This window comes from Phytophthora cinnamomi, assembly GCF_018691715.1.
Source record: "Phytophthora cinnamomi strain GKB4 chromosome Unknown Contig62, whole genome shotgun sequence".
Taxonomy (NCBI): domain Eukaryota; phylum Oomycota; class Peronosporomycetes; order Peronosporales; family Peronosporaceae; genus Phytophthora; species Phytophthora cinnamomi.
In genome coordinates, this window is record NW_027150995.1 from 853,290 (window position 1) to 881,049 (window position 27,760).

Consider the following 27,760-nt stretch of genomic DNA (forward strand, 5'->3'; position numbering starts at 1 on the left):
TTACAGTGTGTAAGTGTAAAGCTAATTTGGTTTGTGTAGTATGGTTGACGGAATATGGCTATTCCTGGGGAGCAGCAACCTGGTGGAAGCGTCGCCTCGGGTCTTCACGTAGCCTTAAACCCCGAAACCGTGAGATCAACGTGCTGCTCTACTTCGGAAGCGTGCAGCTGGGCCTGCACTACGGGCTATTTGTCTCGGAGTATATCCGTGGAGAGTGGTTGGACGACTTGAGGAGGAAGCGTGCAAAGGACGGGGAGCAGCCTGCCAAGAAGGAGCGCAACTACACGCACTCAAGTGTGTAATTTGTTTTCTGATAGTTGAGCGTGTTCTCAATAATGCACCGTGCGCCCATGGCCCCACCTCGCCTTAAAAACCGTCTTCAAGACGAAGTATCGATTGGAACCGCGAGGGGCACGAAGTTGAAGTTTCCGACGCACAGGAACTCCGCCAGCGGCCCGCGCGATGGTCGCAGACTTTGCATCTGGGCGTTGAGCAGCATGCCAGCGCGGGTCGAGCATCACGTTGCACAGCCTCGGCAGGTCCAGCAGCACTCCGTGCAGCCGTTTGGCCACCTTGTCGACCTTGGCAGCATCCACGCGCACACCCGCGATCTGCAGCGTCTGCGAGCACGTTCCGTCCGGTCGCACGCCGTCACTCGTGACATGGAAGACGTAATTCTCCGCCGGTAGGTGCGGCGGGAAGGCGTCAAGCCGGCGTCGGTTCGAGTCTGACTGCCTCGTGATCATGAGCCTGCACGAAGAAGAGAAACGATGGCATTGCATCAGCCAGTCACTCGACTGGAAAAAGGTTCTGAGGAACAGCAGTCCGCACCGCTGGTTGACGCAGTGCAACCACGAGTGTCCGAGCGCCGGGAGCAGCGCGTTGCCATTTGAGCGCGGGTCGAAGTCGCCCGTGACCACCTCGAAACCCACGCCGTACTGGTCGCTCAGGATGCGCATTCAGTTGGTCAGGTGGAACACGGCACGCGAGCGCTCCGCCGCCTTCTGCCATTGATGCAGCAACAGTCATTAGATCGGCGAAGAAGTACATATTCACACTGCATGCCGACGCACCTTGACGGAGGACGTGGACTCGAGCCGGAACACCGCCGCCACCGAGTCCAGCACCGCCAGCTTGGTGTTCTGCTCGGCTAACAGCCCCGGCAGGCGCGCTTGCTGCAACACCACCGCCATGACAACAACACCACGCCACTACTCTACTCTACCCTCTGCCCAACTGTAACGATATTGCCTACGCTCCAGCAGATCCATGAGGTCCACCGTGTAGAGCATCTCGACGAAGATGCTGTTCAGGAAGTCGCCGCCCGAGAGCTTGGCGACCTCCGCACCACGTTTGCGCTTGCCGCCGACCCCGGCCGCAGCCCCGCAGCGCCGCGCGCACACCTGCGCCAGGTCGTGCAGGCGCTTGACGGCAGTGCTCGAAAAAAAGTATTAAATACAATTAGTAGTGATATTTATTGTATGGAATTATTATATATGGATTAATATAAAGCTGGAATATTATTGATGTTCGAAAAATATATTACTACCGACTACTACTTGGCGTGCAACCTGTCCGGTCTTGCTGGTATCGATTCTCGATTTGGTGGCGTAGATCGCTGCGGCAAACTCACTCAAGACTTAAGACTGAGATCCTTCCTCGTCATGTAGCTCACTTGACTACTTTCCGAAGCACGAACACCCGCAACCTCAGCATGGCCACCATCACCAACCGCGACTTGTGTCGCTACTTCTTTGCTGCCCACTCCGATAACTACTATGTGTGCAAATACTGTGGCACTCGGCGTAAGCAGCTTCCTTCAAGTGGGTACGCCAATCTGATGAGTCATTTGCAAGATAAACATCCTGATTATGGCCTCGAGTTCAAGCTACGCCAGAGCACACAGGCAGGGTCTCTCTCGGCTCACGGATTTGTCAACCCAGCTGCTGTCAACATGAACCGCTGGATGGAGTGGGTTGTCGATCGCAACGTGCCTCTATGTGAGGTCGATAACCCACTTACGAGATCAATGCCCAAACTGAAGCCTACATGCTCCAAAACGCTGAAGACTTACCTTGCCGCGACAGTGGTGGAGGTAGAGAAGAAGATCCGTGCGGAGCTTCACGGGCCTATTGGTGTTATGTTTGATGGCTGGACCTGCCATTTCGAGCACTATCTTGCTCTTTTTGCCGTGTACTGGAGCAACGGCGAGCTCAAGCAACTGCTGTTGGCGTTGGCACCTATGGAGGAAGGCGATCAGACGGCTTAGTCGCATTGCGAGTACATCAAGAAGATCCTGGTCATTTATCACCAATCCGAACTGTCCTTGGCGTTTCTAATTGGTGATAATTGTGCTACCAACCAAGCCGTTGCGACACGGCTACGAGTTCGTCTGATTGGCTGCGCGTCGCATCGATTTAACCTGGCTGTAAACACATTCCTCGAAGCAGTAATGGCCAAAAATGTACGGGAGGGCATTGTAAAGAGGACTATGAGTAGCAATATGTATTGGAATATCCATTAAGCTTGCAATAAGAACTGCAATGCTGGTCATGTTCGCAATATTAACTGCATTACTGCGAGCATAACTAATGCATTGTTACCGCTCCCGATGAAGCTGCCTTCATCGCCTGTGCTACAAGGTCGGCATTCCAAAGATGACGGTTATGCTTGAGAAAGAGGAGAAAGAGTAGCTTCTCGAAATTTACCGGGGTCAATCGCTTCCGAGTCGATATTAACACGTGCTTGGCGCTGCTAAAAAGACGTTCAGCCGATGCCGACGTCCCGGCAATAAAACGAAGGTCGGCATACTCCTCGCTCGGTGTCATCCGCTGTCGCTTGCGTTCACGTAACTGACTGGCATAGGTTCGCTTGTCATCACTTTGAGTTGAACTACGCTGTGTCGCCGACACTGCCGAGGCCGAAGGCAGCAAAAAGCAGGCAACCTGGTCTTTTTTTTTCGACCGTGAGACTAGCCGTCTCCCCGTTGATGATCTTGACCACCGCGGACTCGAAGAGCGGGCTGTGCGCAATAAGCAGCGAGATAATCCTTGAGCTCAGGATAATCTTCCGTCATCAGACAAAAAGTCTCGTGGACAGCACCAATATGCTGGCTCTTTTTCTGCAGGTCGGTCGTAATGCTTCTGAAATCCTTGAGGGACGGCATAATTGTTTAAGGCGTTCAGAGTCAGCACGACAAACCGAATCAATATCGTCCAGTTGTATGACCTGTCCTTCAAGTCACAAAAAGCGTTCAAGCATTTTGTGCGTCGACGACCACCTGGCCACATTGCGCCTGATTGGAGTCAGCGACGTCATCTTGCGGAGCGCTCCGGCAGCTTTCAGATTTCGCAGCTGCGAAACAACTTAGTCGACCCTGGCAATCGTCTTCTCTACTGCTGGCCGTCGAGCGAAGTAGGCTGTTACAACCAGGTTCAGCTTGTGATACCCGCATCCAATCAGAGGAACCCCCATTAAGTCAGCAAGTGCCTTGTTAGTCGAGCAGTTGTCGCCAATGATGACAGCCGGAGGCCTGGTCGTCTTGCCGTAGATACCCAAAACAGACTCTAGCAGAGCGTAGTGTTCCTCCGTCATGTACGACTTCTCGATGAACGGAGGGGAACAGCCCAGCAACACCTCGTAGTACAATCCGTTCTCCATGAACGTGGCGATAACCGCGATGTAGGGCGTAGACACATGGGACCACCCGTCAAACATGATACCGAAGAAGAAAGGCAATTTGTTGACAATTTGGTTTTCGACCAAGGGGACCAAATGCGTGATGTACAACACGAGGGTGTTGCTGCAAATTGGGTTGAGCTGATACATCGAGCGTATTAACGCATTACCCACCTCCGAGAGTGGCATGTCGCGCATAACAACCCACTCAATCCAACGAGACAAAGAGAGCTCTCGGCTCGAACTTCTCCCTCTCAAAACCGAGCGGGTTTCTTTGATCTTTTTTCGCTTGAACAAACTTGTCCATGTAGTTGGCCCCGATACAACTGATGAGGTGCTTCCGGACGTTGGAGTACCCAGTTTTCCAAGCCTGCTTGGTACTTGCGGCACTGGTACGTGACGGATCCGTCGGCCACGGTTAAGTCGACGAAAAACAGCACTTCCGTAGGAATGCAGGACGTGGAGATGGCGGTCTTGCTGAGGGCCATGGCGGACGACGTGCGCGTAGTAGTAGTAGTGGAGGAGTGGCCGGAGGTTTGCAAAAAGCAGAATTAAGGCCGTAGACTGCCGGGTTACCCCGAAACGCTAGTAATTTCGCTCGCTGTTTGCCACCCAACACCATTCTGTACTATTGACGGTTAGGAGTCGGGCTAACTTGGAGTTCACTTGCTTCTAAAGCACTCAAGGTGTAACCGGTTAGGTATTGGCGCCAGTAAGAACTGCAATGCTGCAGCGCACAGCAATATGTATTGCAATTTCCGGCAAGCTTGCAATATGGTATTTCAAGTAGTATTGCTAAATGCCAATACCCGCAATATATTTTTAGCCATCACTGCCTCGAAGCCCACAAGGCGACAGTCGACCCAATGAGCGCCCTGATGCTAGCGCTTCGGACGGTGAACAATCGTGCCGCTCTCCGGAAGCACACAGACCTGGCCCCGCTCTGCCCCAACGCCACGTGTTGAAGCTCAGTATTTGACATGCTGGCTCGGTACGTATGCATCCGTGAGGAGATCAAGAAAGTGGACGCTGTTTTCGATCTCATTTCTAAGGCAGCCATGCATCGACGAACCGAAGCCCTTCACGAGGATCTCAAGATATTAAACGGTGTTACCATCAAGCTCCAAGCGCAGGGTCTGTCGCTTGCGAATGTGAGAACCCTGTTCGACCCCGTTGTGCAACGGTTCCCGTCAATGAAGCCACAGCTCAAGGCATCTGCTTCGATTGTGCACTCTCCTGTATTTGAATCGGCAGCGGTGAAGGTATAGTATTAAATCCTTGGTGGATTGGTATGATGAGTACTAATATTTTTATGTATTAATACTACATGTAGGTTATTAACCCTTTCGCGAACCAAAAGAAAATTACTTGGGTTTGTATAGTATACAAAAGTAAGTGGTTTACAAGTTAAAGAGCGCAAAATGCCCCGTTTTTCAAAATCACTGTACGCAACCGGTGTACCGAAACACGGTGTATAGAAAAATAGAAGGGCGCAGAATGCCCCGTTTTGAAAAGCTTTCCATTGGCTAAAAACCGCTGATGGGCATCAACGCACCAGTAAAGATGAGGCTAAAACGAGGCTTATTTTTTGGCCATCCCCTTTGTGTACGGCGATCTCGAGATCGGCATACAGTAGTGGCATTTATGCTGCTTTTAGTATGGTATTTGTGCCGAAACAGTTTATACTGCATTGACTATAAATCGTTTGAAACTGGATCTCTAAAAGTATCTTTGCTTCAGTATGGTATGTGCGGCGACCTATCTTATAGGATATTGGCCTTTGCTCCAACCCTCACTCCCTCATAACGAAAATATGGAGCGCGGCGACAAGCGGGACCTGGACGACGCTGGACGCCCCAGTAGCAAGCGCCGACGCGGATACCTCGATGCTGCCGCTCCACCTGTAGCCGACGCCACCGATGCGTTTCTGTTTAAGGAAGCATGGCGTGTGTTTCGTAGGGACGGGTGGGCAGCAAAGCCGCCGTCTACGCGAAGTCTCGATACAAGATACAGATACGTGCGTCCTGGTGGAAATTTGGCAGATACAGAAGGGATTGACTACGTATTGGGCGAAGCTGGCGTGATTGCCGAGTACATGAAGAGTGTGAAAGGCGTCAATCGTTTTGGACTTGAAAGTCAAGGCGAACTCGACAAAGGTAATGTACAGCAGCACTAGAACTGACGATTTTTAGTATTCATATTGGTGTGTTTGGGGATGGTGGTGCAGGTATCAACCGCGCAACTGTATTCTGCGCAGACGGAACTGTTGGAGTTCGTGTGGCTCTTGGCAACACAACCGCCACTGCTGGTGATCGTGTGGTTCATGTTGGCGACGCTACGACTGCTGTAGGTGGCGTTACTAATGTGCGTGCGGTTCGTGGCGACGCCGCCGCAGGTGGTGGTGATCGAATTGGTGGCGTCGGCGCAGACGCTGATGTTGGTGGTGTGCGTGTGGATTTCGGCGACGCAGCTGCAGATTATGGTGGTGCGCGTGCGGCCCGTGGCGGCGCAGGCGGTCGTGGTCGCGGTGGCCGTGGTCGCGGCGGTCGTCATGGCGGAGAAGACATATGTGGTGAAGGACGTGAACGTGGGCACGGACGAGGTCGTGGTCGTGGTCGTGGTAGTGTGCGCGGAGGCGGACGAGGTCGTGGTCGTGGCCGTGGCCGTAGCCTCGGACAAGCTTTGGAGAGAGCTTTACCGAGTAATGGTTCTGGGGTATGTGCTCGAGCTGAAACTTCAGTTGCGTTTACTCGTCAGGGTCTCCGTCGTAACCAAGCATCGGCAAGAAAGGAAGCTACTATTCAAAGTGATGACGAAAGTTCCTCAGGCAACGAATCTGGTAGCAACAACGGTAGTGAGGACGAGTGGAACATGGATTCGGCTAGTGACACTTGTGACGATGATGATCAGTCGAGTGACAGCGCGGTCGATGCAAGCACCAGTGGAATTGAGCCGCCTCCAAACCTGCCAGTCATGGTAAACGGAGACGTTGCATCAGATGACCAAACGCTATCGCAATTGTATTCTAACTCGCTGGTTGCGTTTTCGCCAGCTCGAGAAAAATGGATGGCGAAGAAGAAATACACAGGTGTTGGAACTGCTTATATCATTGGTCGGGTGTGCCGATGCATCAAGAAATCTAAGAAGGCACCACTTTTGTTTCATATTCGCTGGTTGGACTCTCAGTTCAAGAGCCATGGAGAGAACATCTCGGTCGATGTGGTCCAGAAGGGACACTATAACTACAATATATTCCACCGTGAGCCCGCCCAGGTTGGGTGGCGTTCCCTATGCGAGCAGACAGATGTCAATGACATTGTGATGGACAAAGATTTAGAAGATCTAGTGGAAGAGTATGTGAGCTATAAACCTCCCGAGTTCTTTCCAACAAATCTACGCGAGGTAGAGATCATCCAGAACATGCGTTTCGACCCAAGTGAACAACTCGAGGAGCCTGCAGATTTATTCAAACGCACTGACGGTTCCACAACAAAGTTGTGGTTAGAGAACAGTATCGTCATTTGTTCGAACATTCGGCGTCTTCGAGTTTCTTCGCGTATCTACCTATTTACTTCTGGCAGCAAGTTGTTCACGAAACTAATACCTACGCATCGCAACACAACATCCCGATCAAGAAACCATTTACTTTGCAAGAGCTGATGACCTTTCTGGGTATCTTATTTTACATGGAGGTGACAGTGAAAGGAGAGTACGCTAACTACTGTGGGCGGCAGCCTGAGGACGGTATCTTTGGTAGTGGTGGTGTTGATCTGGAGAGTGTGATGCCAATCAAACGATTTAAACTCCTACGACAAACACTGTCCTTTCGAAGTGAAGTCTCTTCTGAAACAATACAAAAAGACCCGGCAGCTCGAATCAGATGCTTGCTGAACTTGCTGAAGGTAACAGGGGGGAAATATATTAACCTCGGTCGAAATGTAGCTTTGGATGAGGCAAGTGTGGCGTGCCGCTCTCGCTTTGGGCGCCATCTTATCGTGTATAACCCCAGAAAGCCGACGGGGAAGTACCACTTCAAGATGTACATGTTGTGCTGTGCATCGACGTGTATTGCGGTAAATTTTCGCCTGCATTGCTCCGGTGGTCTCACCGATCGACTAGAAGATGTGACATCTCCTACAGAGGCCCATAACCTCGCCACAGAACTGAGTGAGGTAGCTACCATTCGTCAGCACGTTCTGGAGGTTGTACGTCCGATTTTCAACACTCAGCGTATCGTAAACACTGACAATTTTTACACGTCCGTGCAACTACTCCAAACGATGCAAGTGAAAGGGCTACGTGGCAGGGGCACAGTAAGAAGCAATAGTAAGCATTTCCCACAGCATGTAATGCTGCACAGCAAAGAGTCCAATCGTGGTGACTATCGACAAGGAGTTTCTGTGGAACATCAAATGCTTGCTGCCGCATGGTGCGACGGCAACATTGTGCGTGTTGTATCTAATGCAGACTCGTCTAGCATGACTACTGTACGAAGGCGGATTGGTGCTGAAAGCGTGGAGTTTGCTGCACCTGCGTGTGTGAAGCAATACAATTCGTACATGCAGGGAGTTGACCGCCTGGATCAAACACGTGCAAGATTTTCTATTTCTGACGGTCACTCCTTCCAGAAATGGCACAAAAAACTAGCTATGGCTGTCATTGATATCGCTCGATGAAATGCATACTTGACTAGAAAACTTGTGATGCCGATTTCATGCAACCGCGACCCGCATCGTGAATTCATGTTGGATCTTATCAACGAGCTTATTTCCACTAGATGGACAGAAGCACCTAGTAATGGCCGCATGCTCTACTCCGGAACAACGCCCACCGCAGACGAAAGACCATCGCCTTCTCCAGTGAGCACTGCGTTTGCTGCTGCAAGCCCAACAGAGAGCCCAAAGAAAGTATGTGCTGCTGTGTCGTCAAAGCAAATGTTCCAGGTCGCCAACCGCAAACGCCGTCAATGTATTATCTGTCGCTGGGAAGACAGATACGCAACCGAAGTGACTGATTTCTGTATTATACATGCCGTGTGCTTGTGCAAGGAGTTTCACCCTCCTAAAGATGGCGAGATTACACCACCATACGTGTGTCCTCATGCCACGTGGACGTGTTGGGAGAAGTATCACAAGTTTTACCTGCCACGGAAGCTTTTTTCGGGCAAAGACAACTTGCGCAAAACATCGGAGTTGTTCAGGTTGAAACCAAAAAAGCCCCCTGCAGAGCGATCTGGTCCAGCATCAGGAGATGCTGTGCATCCCCCTCCGCGAAGTGTGGTTCGATCAATTTTGATTTGACATTTTGCATACAAAAAATAAGATAGATAACACATTCGTGAAATCACGCCATTGAAAACTAAATCTGTAAGACATGCAATACCGAGGAGTACAAGTGCCCCGTGAGCGGCATGTCGACGAAGGACATGGGCCACGAAAACGAGAACCACATTAGCTTCGCCAACGGCCAGACCGTCTACACGTGCGGCATGGCGGCGCGCTCCTGCGATGACTACAGCTTTGACGTGACCGACACGTCCTACTTGGTCGCCAATGTGGCCAAATTCATCGTGAACTCCACGGACGCTAGTGCGTATGCCGAGTGCGCCGACTCGTGCGTCGAGTGCGCCAACGGCATCAAGGACCCCGTCATGGGCCACGACGTCACCACGGACAACTACCCGTACGTGTGCCTGACCAACGGCCAGAAGATCTACTAGGTTTTACAGACCAGATTCTTGAGCCGAAGTCTGCATCGAAGACTGTCTATGGCAAGCTCAACGCAGCAGAGAGCTGATACAACCGCTACCTTTCGTGTCTCTTAGCTGTTCCAGCCTTCCTGTCAGGAACCTCTTGATCATTTTACTGTTGGCGGCAACCGGCTGCTCCTGCTCCTTTTGAAAACACTTTTGATTCCACCGGCGATCGCTCAAGTCAAGTCAACCGACACTCCCCCATCGACGACATCGCCGCTGCCAACACAAACGCCATGCTCACTTCATACCTGCTCACTGCGCTGGCCGGTGTGCTCCTCGCCTCCCAAGTAGCCGCCGCCAGTTGCAGCAGCTGGTCCACGCGCTGCCAGACCAACCTCGAGGGCGTCTGGGTCTGCAACGCCACCCAGTGCGACACCGTGTCGAACGACTACACGAGTCTGACGTCGGGCCAAGTGGGCGTCTACACGACCTCCAAGGCCGGCAACCGCTTCGCGTACAAGGTGGTGAACGTCGACTCGATGGCGGTGAGCAGCCCGACGTACTCGATCGACGTCAATCATGCTTACGTTTGTCGATCCAAATATTCGATCTTGACGTCCAGCTAACTGGGACACTTACCACCTTCCACAGCACCCATCGTGCACAAAATACAGCTCGGCACGATGCTTGATGTCTTGGGCAAATTTTCTCACCAAATACGACTACGCGGGCACAATCATGAAGTCCCAATTGTTCTTCGATCTGTAGCTTGATATGGTCCTCGAACAAGCGATGGTGTGCTAAGATAATTGTCGCGTTGCTGAACGGTCGGTCAAACTGGAGCAATATGGTACTAGCGTCGCCATGTAGAAGGTTGATCTTGGCGATGTACTTTCGAATCAGGGAATCGTTCTTCATCAGCTGGATCCCACGACAAAGAACATCACCTCGCACTTCGATACCATAGCACTTAGAAGCAGAGGTCTGTACTGCAACTTGAGCAACCACATTGCCGAGCCCACAACCAACGTCAAGACAAATGTCACGGTTGTCAATATCCCCTACAGTGTCAATCAGGGCTGTCACCCCAGCAGGAAGAATCTCACCGGCGTTAAGATGGCGCTTACCAGCCTCCTGGCGAATATCGGGAAGCGCATTCGTAACTCCGTGGGGGAGTGCTTCGCGTTCCTCATCCTGTGATGCACATTGGTCCACGATATACGCACACCACGGCGTTCATATACGGCGGCAAGCTGCGCGAGCTTCTTGTCTTGGGCAACTGAAAATCGTGTCCTCATCGCAATAAATACCCCCCCAAGCTTGATGGAAATGGCTTGTTTTTACTATGCATTTAGTAAATCATTTCGAGCCAGTGTTCCCTGATCGGTGGTCGGTGCGCATAGAGATGTTAATTTGACAGAGCAAGCGGTTAATTCGTCGATGTATAGGGATGAGACTAACGTGAAGTGATACGATTGGTCAAAATATCAAACAGCGCAGAATGCCCCAATTTGGGGGACATTTTCGCACCAGCTTTTGTAAAATCAGCAAAACGGGGCATTGTGCCCCCTTTGACCGCGAAAGGGTTAACGGAGAGATGCGCTTGTCCTCTGGCGAGCGCACAGCCATCAAAGCGTTTGAAAAAGCGGTATCGGTAACGGGCTCTAAGCGCAAGGAGCGGGCCGATGACGGCGGGAAGAACCAGTTGGGAGAAGACTTTGCCACGGACATTTTGCGAGCCAAGAAGAAGGCCGTGGCGTCCCCGTCAGCGGCGGTTTACTCGGAGCTTCTCACGAAGCTCCCGCCAACGAGTAGCCACGCTGAACGCCTCTTCTCACAGGCAAAACTGGTACTGACGCCGCAACGAGTGTCGCTGTTGCCCATTAACATGGAGATGTTAACGTTCTTGCGCTTAAACCGCAGGTGTAGTGGGTCTATCTTGACTCACTACTTTAGCTTACACGTTGCGCAACGTGTATGAGGAAGCTTAAGTACTTAGTAATTACTTAGGTTAATTATATTTGAATACACAAATATAAGTTAAGTAAGAAAGGATTCCAAGTGACTTAGATTAGGTAAAATGAGAACTGTATTGTTTGTAAATTGATCTTCCTCTAAAAGCTGCTAAAACTGTTTATCATCTATGAAAGGGTTGGCAGCGGCTGGCTGTCAGAGCCCCGCTAATATGCATGTCTCTGATTGGTAGAAAGATGCTGCTTTCTACCAATAGGATCTTTTGGGTATGTGTGGACCACTCACTGTGGTGGTCCACTTCAATGTATCCATCGGTGTGTCTTACACCAATGTGAGGAAGTATCCAAAACGTTTAACAGATAACCTATCTGTTAAATTCACAAGTGGCTTGCAGCCACTTGTACGTGTAACCCCGTTACACCATCCCCCCCTTAAGGTTAGACGCGCGGGGTCCCCGCACGTCAATCTTTGGAATTGACCATTCGTCAATTCTCCGCGTTTGGAGAAGAAATCCGCGCTCATTCAACGATGAGCGCGCCTCAGAAGAAGTCCGCAAAGTCGATGGGGAGTCATCTCTCCATCGACGACTACTCGAACGCCAGAAGGCGAAGTACGGTGACGTCGTCGACTTCGACGACGACGATGAAGACATGGAGGGCGAGGAGGACTCGCCCTCAAAGCGTAAAGACTCAGTGTCGAGCGAATCGCTCGACCCTCACGCCAAGAACGTTCGCCCGCGTGAAGGGGGACGAATCGGACGCTTCGAGTTCGAAGCGTTCGCGTACTGAGAGTGATACCCCACTCGCTTCAGCTGGGGCTCTCAGTACTCCGCGCGCTGCTGCTGCAGCGCGTGATGTTAAAGCTCAAGGCTCTCCGCGCGCTGCGCCTGCAGCGCGCGATCCATGGATGCCGTCCGCGTCCGAGATCGCGGACCGGTTTGGGAACTCGGTACCTCCGAATGAGGTGCCGCTGTACGTATGCAGCGCCATCAAAGATGGCGCTGTGGCTGCCGAGCTGCACTTTGATGCGGAAACGCATCAAAGGCGCGATACTACATCGGACTCTTTCATGAGCTCCGATGGTTTCAAAGCAAGAAGACCTCTTCTCGCAGCAAAGTGCCCGAATGGCAGGCACTTTGTCAAAGCTGGAACGCCTTTGTTGAGAACTTCAACAAGAGGCCGAGTGCTTACCGTGATCGGATTAAGCAAGCGCGTGATCGCTTCGAGACGTACTCGAAGCGTGGAAAGCTGGAGCAACTTCATGTTGCTGCTGAGGAGGCAAATGTGCCGTGCGCTGTGCCCGAGGGCTTTCAGTGCACGAAGTGCTTTCCAGGCGCGGTCCGCTTGAGCGACCGCGACCTGAACGGGTACACGTCGTTCCGTGTGCCCGAGAGTCTCAAGAGCACCGTGCTAAGTTCTTAGCACGTGAGGGTTCGGGCGCTAGCGATGATCGCAGCGCTCGTGTTACTTCCGCTGCGCCAGCGCGTACTGCTCTTCGTACGCCCTCACCATTTCCGGAACGTCCTCCAGCAAGACGTTCCGCGGCTCCTATGTATCTCGATGGGGAGGAAATCCTCTCCAACGAATACGAAAACGAGCCCCTTGAGGGTTCGTTTTCGGGATACTATGGTCAACAATCCGCTCAACAATCCAGCGGGTTGAGCCGCGGGCGTCACGGATCGGCGGTGGCGGGGGTGGGAACACGCCCCGGGTATGATCAGCCCCGGGCTGATCAGTATGCGCCTCTCCACGACCGGGTGACCGTCGTGGAGCGTCTGCAGGGCGCTGAGTTCGCCGCCCTGAAGCAGGAGCTGGCGAACCAGAAGGCCCAAGTCGCGGCGGTCTCGCAGACCGCCTCGAATATCCAGGTCGAGCTGGGGACCCAGATGAAGGGGTTGCTCCAGCGCGTCCGCGCGCTGGAGGAGAGGCTGCTCGTCGCCGAGGCCAAGTCCTCCGCTTCTGCCTCGGCTCCTGCCGAGGCTTCGGGTCAGCCGAGCTAGATGGCTCGTGCTGCCGGTATGGCTTCAGCCGTCCGACGTAAAAGGTCGGATGGAGGCGCATGCTAGACGGTATGTTTAGCGTGTATGCGTTGCCGTGCCGTGCCAACACAGTGAACGGCCCGATGAAGCGCGGAGCAAGCTTGCTTGCTCCGAAATCCGAAACTGCATGTCTAGGCAGGTTTTGTGTAGCTAACAAAACTAATGAACCAACTTTAAATTCATTTGTGTTGCCTCTGCCCGCATTGTCTGCGTTCAGCTTCTGTTGATCAACAGAAGCTGCTATTGTGTCTTGGACAAACCGAATCACGGCTTGTCTTTTGGTGATGAAACTGATTGCATCCGAGCTGAAGTCATTCAGCTCGCTCTCCGCTAGAGGCCCGGCCTCTGCGTGGTTCTTTGCGGTGTCTGCGCCCTGCGCAGACCCGTGGTCGTTGGCCATGTTGTTGGGGGAGTCTGCGCCCTGCGCAGACTCATGTGGTTTGTCCATTGTTGCAGCTGACACTGTGCAAGTGTCAGCGGTTTTCTGCGGCTGCTGTATTGCAGTCGTAGATCCTCCCCCACTTAAAGTGGGAGCCATCACTCCGAGTAAACTCGATAGACGTGGATGCCGCATGGCATTCACGTAGAACGGTGTATGCCCTGTCGAGGCATGCACTGAGTTATTGATGGCAAACTCTGCCATCGATAAGCACTCGCTCCAGTATTGGAACGAGTGAGCGTAGCTCTTCAACATATCGACGAGCACGCGATTCACGCGCTCGGTTTGACCGTCCGTCTGCGGATGATCCGCAGTCGACATGGAAAGCTGGCTCCCAAGAAGTGTAAACACTTCTTGCCACAGGTGCGCTGTGAAGCGCGGGTCTCTGTCCGACACGATGTCGGACGGCATGCCATGGTGTTTGAACACCATGTCGACGAGCAGACGGGCCGTCTGCTTCGCGGTCACCTCTGCTGGCACCGCAGCAAGATGTACCATCTTGCTGAAACGGTCTACAAAGACCACAACACCGGTGTTCCCTCCGCTGTCCGGGGAAGACCAAAGATGAAGTCCAAAGACATGGACTTCCAACACTCCGACGGAGTCGGTAGTGATTACAGTGGAGCCTGCGCGAATGGCGCAGGCTTTACGCGTTAGCATACCTCGCAAGCACGGATGTACTTGCGCACCCACTTATACTGGTGGTGCCAGTAGAAGTCGCGCGTGAGAAGGACGTATGTCTTCTCACGTCCGAGATGTCCCGCAGTCGGGGCATCGTGATACTCGTACATGATCCTGAGTCGCAGGTCATGGTCATTTGGCACGACAACGCGATCCGCGTTGTCGTCGACTGCGTTGTAAAGTAGCAGTCCTTCGTGCACACGAAAGCGGTGTGCACGCGCTCGAAGGTGCTTGGGCAACTTCTGACGGGACTTGTCAGAAGGCGCTGTGCCATAGGCCAGCAAGAGCTTCGCGTCCGCGTCGTGCGCGTACGCGGCCTTCACATCATCTAACAGAGATGATGTGGGTTTGCTCGATCGTATGGCGTCAATGGCATTGACGTCAGCAGCTTCTGCGTAGTCCGGCCGACGTGATAACGCGTCGGCCACTACATTCAATCTTCCGGGTTTGTATTCGACCCGGAAGTTATACTCCGCAAAGAATGAGAGCCATCTCGTCATTCTTTGTGATATGTGTGGCGACTTCACTGCGGTTCGCAGTGATGCATGGTCGATGTAGACCACAAATGGTCTGCTTCCAAGTAGATACACTCGGAACTTTTCGAGTGCATATTTCATGGCAAGGTGTTCCTTGTCATGCACCGGATAGTTGCGCTCAGCTGGCTTCAGCTGACGCGATTGGTAGTAGACGACACGATCACGGCCCTCGTGATCGTGCTGCATTAACGCGCATCCGATCGCGAAATCGGATGCGTCACACACTACGTGAAATGGGCGATCTTGGTCGGCCACTGCCAAGATCGGCGCCTCAGTCAAGCCCCGCTTGACTGCATCGAATGCCTTCTGGCAATCGGGTGTCCAATTCCACACAGCTTCTTTCTTAAGAAGCTGTGACAGCGGGCGGATCTTGCCCGCATAGTCCTCCACGTACTTGCACAAGTACGTGGCCAAGCCAAGGAACTGCCTCAGTTCCTTGACACTTGAAGGCGTTGGCCATTCGTTAATCACTCTGACCTTTTCTGGGTCAGGGCGAACACCATTCTTCCCTACGAGACACCCGAGGACGGGTATTTCGCTCGCCCCGAAGAACACTTCTTCAGGTTCGCATAGAGCTTATGCTTTCGCATAAGCTCAAGTAGCTTCCGGAGATGCACCCTGTGCATCTCTACGTCGGTCTTCCCGTCCACAGCCCGGCTGTGGATGAACACATCATCGAAGTAGCTCGGTGCGAAGTCGCGCACCGAGCGCAACAAGTGCGTCACGCACCTGTTGAAAGTCGCAGGGGCGTTCTTAAGCCCCTGTGGCATTACTAGCCATTCCCAGAGCATGCCGCTTGGCGTGCTCACTGCCGTGAGAGGGATATCCCTCTCACGCATTAGGATTTGGTAGAATCCATCTCGCAAGTCGAGAGCACTGTAAACGGTGCTCCCGGCCATCGAATCGATGATAACATCTTTTCGCGGTATCGGCGTCTGCGCCGGTACCGTCGCATCGTTCAGCTTGTTGTAGGCATGAACGATGCGCCATCCGCCCTGTGGCTTTTTGACACAGAACGTCGGAGCACTGTGCGGGGACTTTGATTCCCGCACTTGTCCTGCTTTGCGACGACTTTCAAAGAAGTCGTCGATTGCTTTTACTTGTTCTCGCGGCAGTGGCCACTGCCGTGTGACACAGTACTTCGTGCCCGGCACGAGATCAATCTCGTGCTGAATGCCCTTATCCTGCGGAAGCTCCGCAGGAATCTCTTCCGGGAGTACGTCTTTGTACTCCCTCAACAATTCGTAATAGGGACTCGACTTCAGCGAGTCCCAACCTTGTTCCTCGAAGCGCTCTCGCTTCGTCTTCGCACTGAGAGTGTCTTCACTCTCAGTGGTACTTCCCATGAAGAGCTGCCTCAGCTCTTCGCTCTCGCTCTCCGTTCTTTCGCTGTCCGAGAAGAACGCAGACTCTGCTCGATGCGTCCATCGTGCAAGTCGCGTGTGAATCGCTTCCAGCTCATGGCTGGAAGCGAAGTCAACTCCGACGCCGTCGTCGGAGGACTAGCGAGTTCCATGTCACGATACTGGAATCCAGTATCGGTGCGCGTCAAGACGCTTAGCGTCTTGACATTCGGCGTCACCGCCGCAGTCTGCCCAGCAGACTGCTCTTGTTGCGTCTCGGTCCCGGACCGAGACTTGCGCAGCGTTTTCCGCTTGCGCCGTCTTCTTGTTGTGCGGAGCCCGGCTCCGCACAGTTGTTCTTCTTGTCCAGGCCCGGCCGTGGACAGTCGTTCGCCGGCGGACCCTGTCCGCGGGCGCGCGGTATCAAGCCCGGCTTGACCGCATTTTCCTTCGTGCAGCCCGGCTGCACGGTAATGTGTCCCTTCGCCGGCAGACCCTGTCTGCGGGCGCGCGATATCAAGCCCGGCTTGATCGCATGGCGCTTCGTCGTGCAGCCCGGCTGCACGACAGCATGTAATTGCGTCAGTGCGGTACGTTTGCAACCGTCCGCACTGTTTGCAGCGTCAACTCCCGGAGTTGACACGCCTTCGTCACCTCGACGCCATTCATTGGCGGAGCCCCTCATGACTGAGGGTGCGTCGGCTCCCGGAGCCGACGCGTCGTTGTCGACCTGACCGCTTCGGGTCAGGGACTGTCCCTTACACGCTTGAACGTGGGTGTTGGTTCCCGGAACCAACATATCTTTTTCTTCCGACGTCGGCAGCATTGCCGACGTGGGTCTCACTTGTGCGCGCCCTCGCGCACTTCTTGGGCACTCCGGGACAGCAGCATAAAGCGCTGTCTCGACTGGTGAGCCGCGCGCACCAGCAGGTGCGCGCGCTGCGGTAACAGGGCCATCGCTCTCTGTTCCGCTGTCGCGTCCGAAGCGCACGAGCGTGCGCTTCTTCCAGTCTATCACCGGATCATGCCGTGCAAGCCACGGCATTCCCATAACAACGTCGAACTTATCGTCCAGGTCCAGGACGATAAAGTGTTCGACAAACACTTGTTGTTTGTACGAGAAGCGCACGTTCACGACGCGCTTCTCGGTTTTTACGATGGCACCTGTTGCCAGTCGTACCTCCAGAAGACTTCGAGGTGTATCTACCTCCTCGAAGTCAAGTCTCGGCAGGCGTCGTAGTCGAACAAAGTTGTTCGACGCGCCTGAGTCTACCAATGCTCGAAGAGAGTCACTCGCTCTCTTCGAGAAAACCTTCAAGATGACTAGGTTCGGCCTGTCATCTTGTTTCTTGCAGTGAGAGCTGGTCTCACTGGGGGCTGCAGTCCTCAGTGTCGCGTGCCCGATGTCGGCACGCGCGACTGCATTACCAGTAGGGCGCCCCGCGCCTACTGGATGTTCGCGTTTTTTGTTGGTCCGCGGCGATGCCTAGCATCGCCACGACGGCCACCTCCAGGGGGCATGGGAGCTGTGCACTCCCGTGCAAAGTGACCGATCCTTCCGCAACGGAAGCATCGCGCGTTACCTCCCTGCTGCTGGTAACCAGCAGTTGTTGCGTTCGAGAGGTCCATTGGCTCCGGACCTCCCGTCATCACTACCGGGCGCGGTTGCGGCCTCGGTACGTTTACATGGAGTTTAGCCTGCCGCAGGCTAAACTCTTCTTGCATGGCAAGAGTGATTGCAGCTTCGAGAGTACTCGGGTACTCTCGGAAGAGATAGGTCTTCACAGGCCCATCTCTAAGCCCCTTCATGAACGTGACGACCTTGGTCGCCTCGTCAATCGGGTTAGTCACGATATTTGATACCAAATATCGTGCGCGCTGCGCGTAAGCATGGACGTCATGCTTACCCTGCTGAAGGTCGAGGAACTCCGCCCTCGACCGGAACTCGTTTTGCGGGGGCTCAAACGCTTGTTTGAGCTCCTCTTTGAACACTTCGTACGTGCTGAAGCACGTAGGATCGGAGAGTCGGCGTCCATACGCCCAACTCCTTGCGCGTCCGCCAAGGCAGGACATCGCGAACGCGACCTTCGACAGCGGGTCGACGATGCGTCGAGCCGCTATGGCTGTGTCGAGTTCGACAAGCCCCGCTAATATGCATGTCTCTGATTGGTAGAAAGATGCTGCTTTCTACCAATAGGATCTTTTGGGTATGTGTGGACCACTCACTGTGGTGGTCCACTTCAATGTATCCATCTGTGTGTCTTACACCAATGTGAGGAAGTATCCAAAACGTTTAACAGATAACCTATCTGTTAAATTCACAAGTGGCTTGCAGCCACTTGTACGTGTAACCCCGTTACAGCAGGTACTGAGACATGTAGACTGTAAACGCGATCTGTACCAGCAAATGTAGAGCTGCCGTGCCCGCTAGATCAAATTATCCTTTGATCTGGCAATACATTTTGTATTTGACAATGATTAACTATTGCTTGTGGTGTTATTGTGTTAGCTATTACGTTCTTTTGCTGCAGGCATATTCAATACTATATGGTATATTCCGAGCACTGCTTGACGGAGCCCACGCCCTCCGTGCAGATGTAGCAGGCCGTGGCCCGCAGGCCCCCGAGCGCGAAGTGATAGCAGCGATTGCTGCTCGGACTTCTGCGACACTTCCAACGCGACTTGCAACACTTTTCCTTAAAAGGTAACCAGCCTGGGGATCAGGTGTTTGAGAGTCATGAGAGGACGGAAGAGTACATCGCCTAGATCTGGCAAGAAAGCTGCGAAATTGACTGCGATTTAGTTTTAATTATCCTGATCTTATTCAGCAAAGAAAGAAGATCGATGTTCTACGAGCGGACACGGAATACTAGCATCCATTTAGTGCATCTCCTAGTGGTGGTGGTGCCGCCCTGCTGCCGGATTCTGCTGCATCTCGTCCTGTGACTTGTCGAGCGTATGCCACGACGCTGGGAACACAGCCGAGAAAAACGCGTCCTTGATTATACTGATGCACACCTCAAGCGTATGCCGTCTGTGCCAAAATCTGTCCGCCTGGCATCGAGGGCACCAAGTTCGCGCTGCTCATGTCCATCTACATCTTCTCCTGGTCCGTGGCCTCCTACGGCGGTTCGTAGCTGTGCAGCTACCTGCAGATCTCCAAGACCAACTTCGCAGACCTCGCTGTGGCCGCCACTATCCGTAGCGTGGTCAAGCTTGTGCTACTCTTTCTGCTGTTGTTCATGGTGCCTGCGACTACCAGCATCAGTAGCTCGTCACTGCTGTCCAAGTTGAAGACAAAGGTGACTAGGAATCAGAGCGAGAGCGGCAGCGACAGCGACGGCGCCACCATCGACCTGGATGGAACCATCGTTAAGTGTGATGAGAGACGAGAGCACTCCAGGGTGATCCAACTCCTTGGTCGTTCTTACATGTGTCAACAAATCAAACTATGAGCTCCATTTGCCGGGAGCGAACGTCAGTATTGCCTAGAGATGCCATTAGCCTAGTAGATTGATGAGAAATAAATTTACCCCATCAACATATTCCTTTAGGATAAATTTACCTATATTGTTGCTATATGCCAGTGTTTGAGCGAACACTAGCAGCCAGGTGTGGTCAACTCGGCTTTGGTTTGTAAATCTCTGTACGACAGCATCGTAACACTAACTATTATAACCTAGTGGATTGGAGTTTTCTTCAGAAGCAGCACGTCTACCACAGCACGTGAAGCGAGTTAAATCTGACGATGCGCAACGTGTTGTGGCGGCTATCTAGTTGAAATGCTCTTGCACTGCTTGTGCCTAGTGTGTCGGGGAATCGAAAACAGCGAGCATGAGCTTGCCGTAGTCGCTGGTAACCTCGCCCTGGATGCGGTCGCGCAGCTCCTTGCCATGCGCCTTCTTGTACGCGGGTCGGGTGTCGTGCTTCACCAGGTGGCAGCGCACGAGCGCCGCGCTCAGCCCGTTTTCGTCCGTGCCGAAGCCCCCGCAACGAGGCAGCATAAGTCGCCGCGTCAGTGCCCATCCCCCATGATTGCTTAAACACTGAATATGAAGCACGTTATCAAGTACGGTACGTACACGGCGAGTGTAATTGCTTTTGCTCTTCCAGCCGAAATGGGCTTGACAAGTATCTAACCGGCGCCCAACCACCGCACTGCTCTGTCCGGCGCAGGTACATGTGCGAAAAGCATGCATGCTATTGTCAGTCTCCTTCGGAGACATTCTGCGCGATAAAACAGCGGTGGTTGCTAGGGGGTGCGTGCAGGGGTTGCACGGGAGATGCGTCAAGAGCTCGAATTTCACCTCGCACGGAGCTCGCAGCACGTGATGAGTGCGCTAGCCCGTCGAAGCTTATAGCATACCCCTCCTTAAAGCACTGGGAACCAAAAGTTAGGTCACGTGTATAATGCAGAGAACCGATGGGCAATGATTGCGGAGAACACAAGTTGTATTTGGCGTGTTATCAGGTAGCTGGGCTATTTAACGGGTCTGAGCGCTGCAGGATTCTGTCCGCGTATCGTGAGCGAAGCTTCAGTTACTTCTCTCGGTAAAGATCGAATGGCGCAGTGAAGCGGACCGTCGTACGAGCGGTGCTGACCTAAGCTGAAAGCTTCTTGGCAATCTCGGCGAACGACTTGCCCTGCGTCGTTGCAATGGCCTTCTCCAGCTTCGACACCTGACGAGAACCATCACCGCCAGCAATCGCGCCTGCGCCCCACGGGGAGCCGCCGTGCACTTCCTCCACGTTGAACATCTCCGGAGCACGGAAACCAAGCGGCACGAACGTCATGCCCTGGTGAGCCAGGAACGTCACCGCCGTGAACGATGTGGTCTCCTGACCACCGCCGAGCGTGCCCGTGCTGAAGAAGATGCCAGCCGGCTTGCCGACCAGCGCTCCCTTCGCCCACAGACCACCGCACGAGTCAAACAGAGCCTTCACTTGAGCGGGGAACGCGCCGAAACGCGTCGGGAAGCCGAAGAGAATGGCGTCCGCCTCCTTGAGCGTCTCGGCCGAGGCCACGGGGTAGTCCTTCTTGGGCGGCGCGTGCATCTTGGTCAGGATCTCCTCCGACAGGGTCTCGGCGACCTGGTACACCGTGGCGGTCACCCCGGGCACGGACTCCACACCGGCCTTGACGGACTCGGCGAGGGTGGCAATGTGGCCGTAGGTGGAGTAGTAGATGATGGCGACGTTGGTCATGGTGCTTGTCTTGTTTGCGGTTCTTGATGTGCTCGAAGCGAGGACAATTGAATAGTGAGCTGGGTCAATGCACTCGATTATCTAGCGGGGCTCGCACGGACTCACATTGTGGACACCACGTTATGAGTGCGCGTTGCTCACATTTCGAGCATCCTGAGGTTTCGCACTTGTGACACGATGCAAGAGGTCCATAGGCCTGATAACGAGTCCGCGGTTAGGGCACTTGATGATTGTGTATCCGAAGGCAAGCTCCGACGTGGCAGCTCGCTTGTGCATCGGCGGCATGACTGCGCCAGCCAACGCTCAGTAGGTCGATTATGAGCCACCACGGTGTATGACGCGTAGGTTAACTACTAGTATGTTCCAACTCGGCATATAAACGACGGAATAACTTGTTTGCGAGGACTGGCGTTTCGTAGTGGAGGCAGGAAAGAGAAAAACGGAGGAATAAACTTTAGACAAGCGTCTTCTCTCTCTAATCTGTTCGTGAAATCGTCGAAAGTGACCTCACCAGTGGCAGCGCGCCAAACTTCAGCTTGCAGGCTAGGCTGCAGTCGCCGCTACTAGTAGTATATCCACGCCAGTGGTAGTACCTGCAGATTCACTGAACAACTTCGTGTAGCTTAGGCCAAAAGGCAGCGCCAGCATTTCATCCTACGGCTCGTTCAGCGATTGAGGAAGGTACGCACTCCAGACATAACTTCGTACTACTAGTACGGGTAGTAGTAAACAACGCGGCAGTACGCAACAAACAGAACCAAGCACAAACGACAATGAAGTACAAGCAGCAAACGCAAACTATATTGTGTGTTCCAGAATGCAAAGTTGCGCGGGTCCCAATTGTGCAGCAACCGCTACGAAGCCTACACATCTCTAGTCCTGGCTGGCACTTGTAGACACTAGCTGCGAGTGCGCTTATGATACAATACGTGCTTAGGCAGCCAGCTTCTTGGCGATCTCAGCGAACGACTTGCCCTGCGTGGTGGCCACCGTCAGCTCCAGCTTGGACGGCTGGCGAGAGCCGTCGCCGTTGGCCAGCGTGCCGGCACCCCAGGCCGAGCCGCCGTGGATCTCCTCCATGTTGGCCAGCTCCGGAGCGCGGTAGCCCAGGGGGACGTACGTCATGCCCTGGTGCGCCAGGAACGTCAGAGCCGTGAACGCCGTGGTCTCCTGGCCGCCGCCCTGCGTGCCCGTGCTGAAGAAGATGCCGGCCGGCTTGCCCACCAGAGCGCCGGCAGCCCACAGTCCGCCGCACGAGTCGAAGAACGCCTTCATCTGCGACGGCAGCGAGCCGAAGCGCGTGGGGAAGCCGAACAGGATGCCGTCCGCCTCCTTGAGCACGTCCACCGTGGCGATCGGGTAGTCCTTCTTGGGGGCGGCGTGGATGGCCGTCAGCAGCTCCTCGGGCAGCGTCTCCGCCACCTGGTAGATCTCGGCGGTCACGCCGTCCACGGACTCGACGCCCTCCTTGACGGTCTCGGCCATCGTCGAGATGTGGTTGTAGCACGAGTAGTAGACGATCGCGATCTTGGCCATGGTGACTGCGTGGGTGACTGGGTTCTGTCGGAGACTTGCGTCGGAGAGAGAAGATTCAGGAATGAGAGCGGATGCAACTCCGGCCGCGGGCGAAAAGGAGGAGGAGGGAGCCCACGGATCAAAGTGCCGTGCTGAGCGAGCCGCAGCCAGCTGGGAGGGAGGACGTCATCAGGCAGGGCCGGGCTGCTTGAGGTAAGATAGGGTGTCGGCCGCGTTATGCTCACGAAGCGGCGCGTCCTGTACCAGAACGGCGGCACCCGCTGAAGCGGTGGAGTGGGCCACCTCAAATCAGGATCGCGGCCAACTCTCTGTTCTGCTTGGGTCAACCATGATAGCGCAATCCAGGGATGGGCCGCGTGACGTGGACGTTTCTGGGTCCACCACGCGCTCTGATTGGCTGGATCGCGCTGATTACGACGTTAGCCTCTGACGTAGACAACCATGGTTGAAGTGCGACGGCGGAACGCTGCAACACCTGCATCGGCACACCAGTGGCGACCGGCGAGCAGCCCCCTGGCATCGGTGACGAACGGTCTGCGAGGCTTCAAAGACTTTCACGACTTTCGGCACGACTCCTCGCTCGATCAATCGGTCAAGTACCGGCGCTTAATACCGCCAAACACACGGAGCCGCGCGCTGCAGGGCGGCGCACGGTGTTTCGGTCTGGCATGCAGCACTAGAGCTCCAATCGCCCCAAGCAAGTTATGCGCCGCTCATAGGTCGTCGTAAAGCTCAGCTGTGGAAGCTTGTGGGTGGGCCTCAAGGTTGCGAACGTCTCGCCCTAGATACGTTGAACGAGTTTGGTGCGAAGAAAACTACATCGGTGCTCACCTCGGGTTGCGTTATGGGCAGCAGATGTGGAAGGTACAGTGCTGGGCGTCCGGTGCAGGAGTTGGATGTTACGCATGCTCACCAACGAAGCCCTCGACACGTAGCTCACTACCAAACCATTGTGGGCACCAATGCGAGCACAAACAGAATTCAAGATACAACTCTTTGAGATATTATATTACAGCCGTGATCCAGCGAGAAGGCCAATACACTCAACTGTCGTCGATCTCAACTGGGAGCATGTACACTTACGCCGCCAGCTTCTTGGTCACCTCGGCAAACGACTTGCCCTGCGTGGTGGCCACCGTCAGCTCCAGCTTGGACGGCTGGCGAGAGCCGTCGCCGTTGGCCAGCGTGCCGGCACCCCACGGCGAGCCGCCGTGGATCTCATCCATGTTGAAGAGCTCCGGCGCGCGGTAGCCCAGCGGCACGAAGGTGAGACCCTGGTGCGCCAGGAACGTCAGCGCCGTGAACGCCGTGGTCTCCTGGCCGCCGCCCTGCGTGCCCGTGCTGAAGAAGATGCCGGCCGGCTTGCCCACCAGAGCGCCGGCAGCCCACAGGCCACCGGCCGAGTCGAAGAAGGCCTTGACCTGCGACGGCAGTGAGCCGAAGCGCGTGGGGAAGCCGAACAGGATGCCGTCCGCCTCCTTGAGCACGTCCACCGTGGCGATCGGGTGGTCCTTCTTGGGCGGCGCGTGGATCTGGGTCAGGACCTCCTCGGGCAGCGTCTCGGCCACCTGGTAGATCTCGGCGGTCACGCCGTCCACGGACTCGACGCCCTCCTTGGCCGACTCGGCGAGCTTGGCGATGTGGCCGTAGGTGGAGTAGTAGATGATGGCAATCTTGGCCATGGTGGTTGAGGTGGGTTGGGTTGGGGCTGGAGCTTGGACTTGGGCGAGGCAAGGCAGATTCAGGAATGAGCAGGAAAGGAGGTGCAGGAGGTGAAGGAGCAGGGAGCGGGGTCAAGGAGGGCGGCACCCTTGGGCTCCTTGGGCCTTGAAGTACGTCATTCCCATCGTCACTGAAAACGGCCATGTTGAAGCTAAAACCTGTTCGAATTGGTGTGACTGCACAAGTGATAGCAGTACGAACACGATATGATGACTTTCAAGCGACAATGAAGCCTGTGAGAACAGGTACCCCGTCTTGGACGATGTCAGTTCGAACGGGAATCTGATTAGCCAATCCAGCGATCCGGTGTGACGTGGCACCGAAGTTCACTTGACGCCTCGCCATTGGCCAGCTTGCGCTGATTAGGGACCTGAGAGCAGCACTGCCAGCAGGGCATTGCCCAAGTGCTGCTGGGCTGTAGACGCCTGCAACGACGAGTTTTGAGGAACTGGAGGGAGGGGGGGGGTAAAGAATGGTGCGCTGCAGTACAGACGTTTATTCCAGTGAGTTCAAGACACTCCTACGTCTATTGGTCTTGCGCGCCTACGCCGACAGCTTCTTGGCGACCTCGGCGAACGACTTGCCCTGCGTCGTCGCGATGGCCTTCTCCAGCGCCGACATCTGGCGAGAGCCGTCTTTGCCAGCAATGGAGCCGGCACCCTACGGAGAGCCGCCGTGCACCTCGTCCATGTTGAACATCTCCGGAGCACGGAAGCCCAGCGGCACGAACGTCATGCCCTGGTGCGCCAGGAACGTCACCGCCGTGAACGCCGTGGTCTCCTGACCTGCCGCTATCGTGCCGGTGCTGAAGAAGAACCCAGCGGGTTTGCCGACCAGCGCCCCCTTCGCCCACAGACCGCCGCACGAGTCGAACAGAGCCTTCACCTGAGCGGGTAGCGCGCCGAAGCGAGTCGGGAAGCCGAAGAGGATGGCATCCGCCTCCCTGAGCGTCTCAGGAGTGGCCACGGGGTAGTCCGTCTTGGGCGGCGCGTGTATCTTGGTCAGGATTTCCTCCGACAGGGTCTCGGCAACCTGATACATCGTGGCCTTGACCCAGGCACGGACTCGACACCGACCTTGACGGACTCGGCCAGGGTGGCAATGTGGCGGTAGGTGGAGTAGTAGATGATGGCGACGTTGGTCATGGTGATTGGTTGCTGTGTTTGCTGTTCTTGATGTGCTCGGAGCGAGGACAAATTGAAAGTGAATCGTCGCTAGTGAACTAGCCGCGGAGATGGAGGAGGAAGCTTGGCTTTGGCTGATGTAAGAAGGTGAATCGCGGCCCATGCGTTACGGCACGCTCTCGACTTTTATCCCGTGAATACGCTTGACAAGCACGCTGTCAATCGAGCTCAACGTTAGAGTTACGACGTAAGGCATTCGTGGCGATTGCGGTACGCAGTTTCATCATCTTTGTATACATTGATGGTGAACAGCGGCAGCTCGACCCACCTGCCAATCGTGTTTGTTGCAGAATACAATCAAGAAATCGTCCGATTTAATCACCTAAAGTCATTGCTGGCTCAAGCAGGGGTTACCAAGTTCACTGGTGTACGGCCATGCATCTTTCATAGCCGTTAAAATATTTGCTACTAAGCTTACATGTAGTACTTAGTAAATAGTTTTCATCATCATATAGCAGGAAAACGCTGTTGAGCTGCCCGTGTTCACCATCTTTGTATTCAAAGATGATGAAACTGCGTACCGCAATCGCCACGAATGCCTTACGTCGTAATTCTAACGTTGAGCTCGATTGACAGCGTGCTTGTCAAGCGTATTCACGGGATAAAAGTCGAGAGCGTGCCGTAACGCATGGGCCGCGATTCACCTTCTTACATCAGCCAAAGCCAAGCTTCCTCCTCCATCTCCGCGGCTAGTTCACTAGCGACGATTCACTTTCAATTTGTCCTCGCTCCGAGCACATCAAGAACAGCAAACACAGCAACCAATCACCATGACCAACGTCGCCATCATCTACTACTCCACCTACCGCCACATTGCCACCCTGGCCGAGTCCGTCAAGGTCGGTGTCGAGTCCGTGCCTGGGTCAAGGCCACGATGTATCAGGTTGCCGAGACCCTGTCGGAGGAAATCCTGACCAAGATACACGCGCCGCCCAAGACGGACTACCCCGTGGCCACTCCTGAGACGCTCAGGGAGGCGGATGCCATCCTCTTCGGCTTCCCGACTCGCTTCGGCGCGCTACCCGCTCAGGTGAAGGCTCTGTTCGACTCGTGCGGCGGTCTGTGGGCGAAGGGGGCGCTGGTCGGCAAACCCGCTGGGTTCTTCTTCAGCACCGGCACGATAGCGGCAGGTCAGGAGACCACGGCGTTCACGGCGGTGACGTTCCTGGCGCACCAGGGCATGACGTTCGTGCCGCTGGGCTTCCGTGCTCCGGAGATGTTCAACATGGACGAGGTGCACGGCGGCTCTCCGTAGGGTGCCGGCTCCATTGCTGGCAAAGACGGCTCTCGCCAGATGTCGGCGCTGGAGAAGGCCATCGCGACGACGCAGGGCAAGTCGTTCGCCGAGGTCGCCAAGAAGCTGTCGGCGTAGGCGCGCAAGACCAATAGACGTAGGAGTGTCTTGAACTCACTGGAATAAACGTCTGTACTGCAGCGCACCATTCTTTTACCCCCCCCCCCCTCCCTCCAGTTCCTCAAAACTCGTCGTTGCAGGCGTCTACAGCCCAGCAGCACTTGGGCAATGCCCTGCTGGCAGTGCTGCTCTCAGGTCCCTAATCAGCGCAAGCTGGCCAATGGCGAGGCGTCAAGTGAACTTCGGTGCCACGTCACACCGGATCGCTGGATTGGCTAATCAGATTCCCGTTCGAACTGACATCGTCCAAGACGGGGTACCTGTTCTCACAGGCTTCATTGTCGCTTGAAAGTCATCATATCGTGTTCGTACTGC

The 27,760-nt window shown here is 54.6% G+C and overlaps 9 protein-coding genes across 10 annotated transcripts; 2 read left to right on the forward strand and 7 right to left on the reverse strand.

Annotated features, from left to right (window-relative positions):
- Nucleotides 1–329: 329 nt before the first annotated feature.
- On the reverse strand, nucleotides 330–1,412 carry IUM83_06952 (DNA repair protein XRCC3; the record flags this gene model as incomplete). The annotated part of the gene is made up of 4 exons (XM_067931199.1): nucleotides 330–750; nucleotides 832–938; nucleotides 1,074–1,171; nucleotides 1,256–1,412. 4 exons carry the CDS (start codon nucleotides 1,410–1,412, stop codon nucleotides 330–332), a joined length of 783 nt encoding a protein of 260 aa, XP_067787110.1.
- Nucleotides 1,413–1,714: 302 nt separating this feature from the next.
- IUM83_06953 (uncharacterized protein) lies at nucleotides 1,715–2,269 on the forward strand (the record flags this gene model as incomplete). Its single annotated transcript, XM_067931200.1, has 1 exon — nucleotides 1,715–2,269. The coding sequence occupies one exon, from the start codon at nucleotides 1,715–1,717 to the stop codon at nucleotides 2,267–2,269; it is 555 nt and encodes a 184-aa protein (XP_067787078.1).
- A 1,097-nt stretch (nucleotides 2,270–3,366) lies between these two features.
- Nucleotides 3,367–3,717, reverse strand: IUM83_06954 (uncharacterized protein; the record flags this gene model as incomplete). Its single annotated transcript, XM_067931201.1, has 1 exon — nucleotides 3,367–3,717. The coding sequence occupies one exon, from the start codon at nucleotides 3,715–3,717 to the stop codon at nucleotides 3,367–3,369; it is 351 nt and encodes a 116-aa protein (XP_067787076.1).
- A 16,470-nt stretch (nucleotides 3,718–20,187) lies between these two features.
- Nucleotides 20,188–20,388, reverse strand: IUM83_06955 (Annexin (Annexin) Family; the record flags this gene model as incomplete). The annotated part of the gene is made up of 1 exon (XM_067931202.1): nucleotides 20,188–20,388. One exon carries the CDS (start codon nucleotides 20,386–20,388, stop codon nucleotides 20,188–20,190), a length of 201 nt encoding a protein of 66 aa, XP_067787077.1.
- Nucleotides 20,389–20,986: 598 nt separating this feature from the next.
- Nucleotides 20,987–21,589, reverse strand: IUM83_06956 (NAD(P)H:quinone oxidoreductase, type IV; the record flags this gene model as incomplete). Its single annotated transcript, XM_067931203.1, has 1 exon — nucleotides 20,987–21,589. One exon carries the CDS (start codon nucleotides 21,587–21,589, stop codon nucleotides 20,987–20,989), a length of 603 nt encoding a protein of 200 aa, XP_067787074.1.
- Nucleotides 21,590–22,522: 933 nt separating this feature from the next.
- Nucleotides 22,523–23,125, reverse strand: IUM83_06957 (NAD(P)H:quinone oxidoreductase, type IV; the record flags this gene model as incomplete). The annotated part of the gene is made up of 1 exon (XM_067931204.1): nucleotides 22,523–23,125. One exon carries the CDS (start codon nucleotides 23,123–23,125, stop codon nucleotides 22,523–22,525), a length of 603 nt encoding a protein of 200 aa, XP_067787075.1.
- A 1,079-nt stretch (nucleotides 23,126–24,204) lies between these two features.
- IUM83_06958 (NAD(P)H:quinone oxidoreductase, type IV) lies at nucleotides 24,205–24,807 on the reverse strand (the record flags this gene model as incomplete). Of its 2 annotated transcripts, XM_067931206.1 has the most annotated exons (2): nucleotides 24,417–24,466; nucleotides 24,522–24,807. In XM_067931206.1, 2 exons carry the CDS (start codon nucleotides 24,805–24,807, stop codon nucleotides 24,417–24,419), a joined length of 336 nt encoding a protein of 111 aa, XP_067787082.1. The 2 variants fall into 2 exon arrangements, with proteins under 2 accessions (XP_067787081.1, XP_067787082.1); XM_067931205.1 differs by having other exon boundaries at nucleotides 24,205–24,807.
- A 583-nt stretch (nucleotides 24,808–25,390) lies between these two features.
- Nucleotides 25,391–25,888, reverse strand: IUM83_06959 (NAD(P)H:quinone oxidoreductase, type IV; the record flags this gene model as incomplete). Its single annotated transcript, XM_067931207.1, has 2 exons — nucleotides 25,391–25,468; nucleotides 25,529–25,888. 2 exons carry the CDS (start codon nucleotides 25,886–25,888, stop codon nucleotides 25,391–25,393), a joined length of 438 nt encoding a protein of 145 aa, XP_067787083.1.
- Nucleotides 25,889–26,905: 1,017 nt separating this feature from the next.
- On the forward strand, nucleotides 26,906–27,403 carry IUM83_06960 (NAD(P)H:quinone oxidoreductase, type IV; the record flags this gene model as incomplete). Its single annotated transcript, XM_067931208.1, has 2 exons — nucleotides 26,906–27,265; nucleotides 27,326–27,403. 2 exons carry the CDS (start codon nucleotides 26,906–26,908, stop codon nucleotides 27,401–27,403), a joined length of 438 nt encoding a protein of 145 aa, XP_067787210.1.
- Between the last annotated feature and the right edge of the window lie 357 nt (nucleotides 27,404–27,760).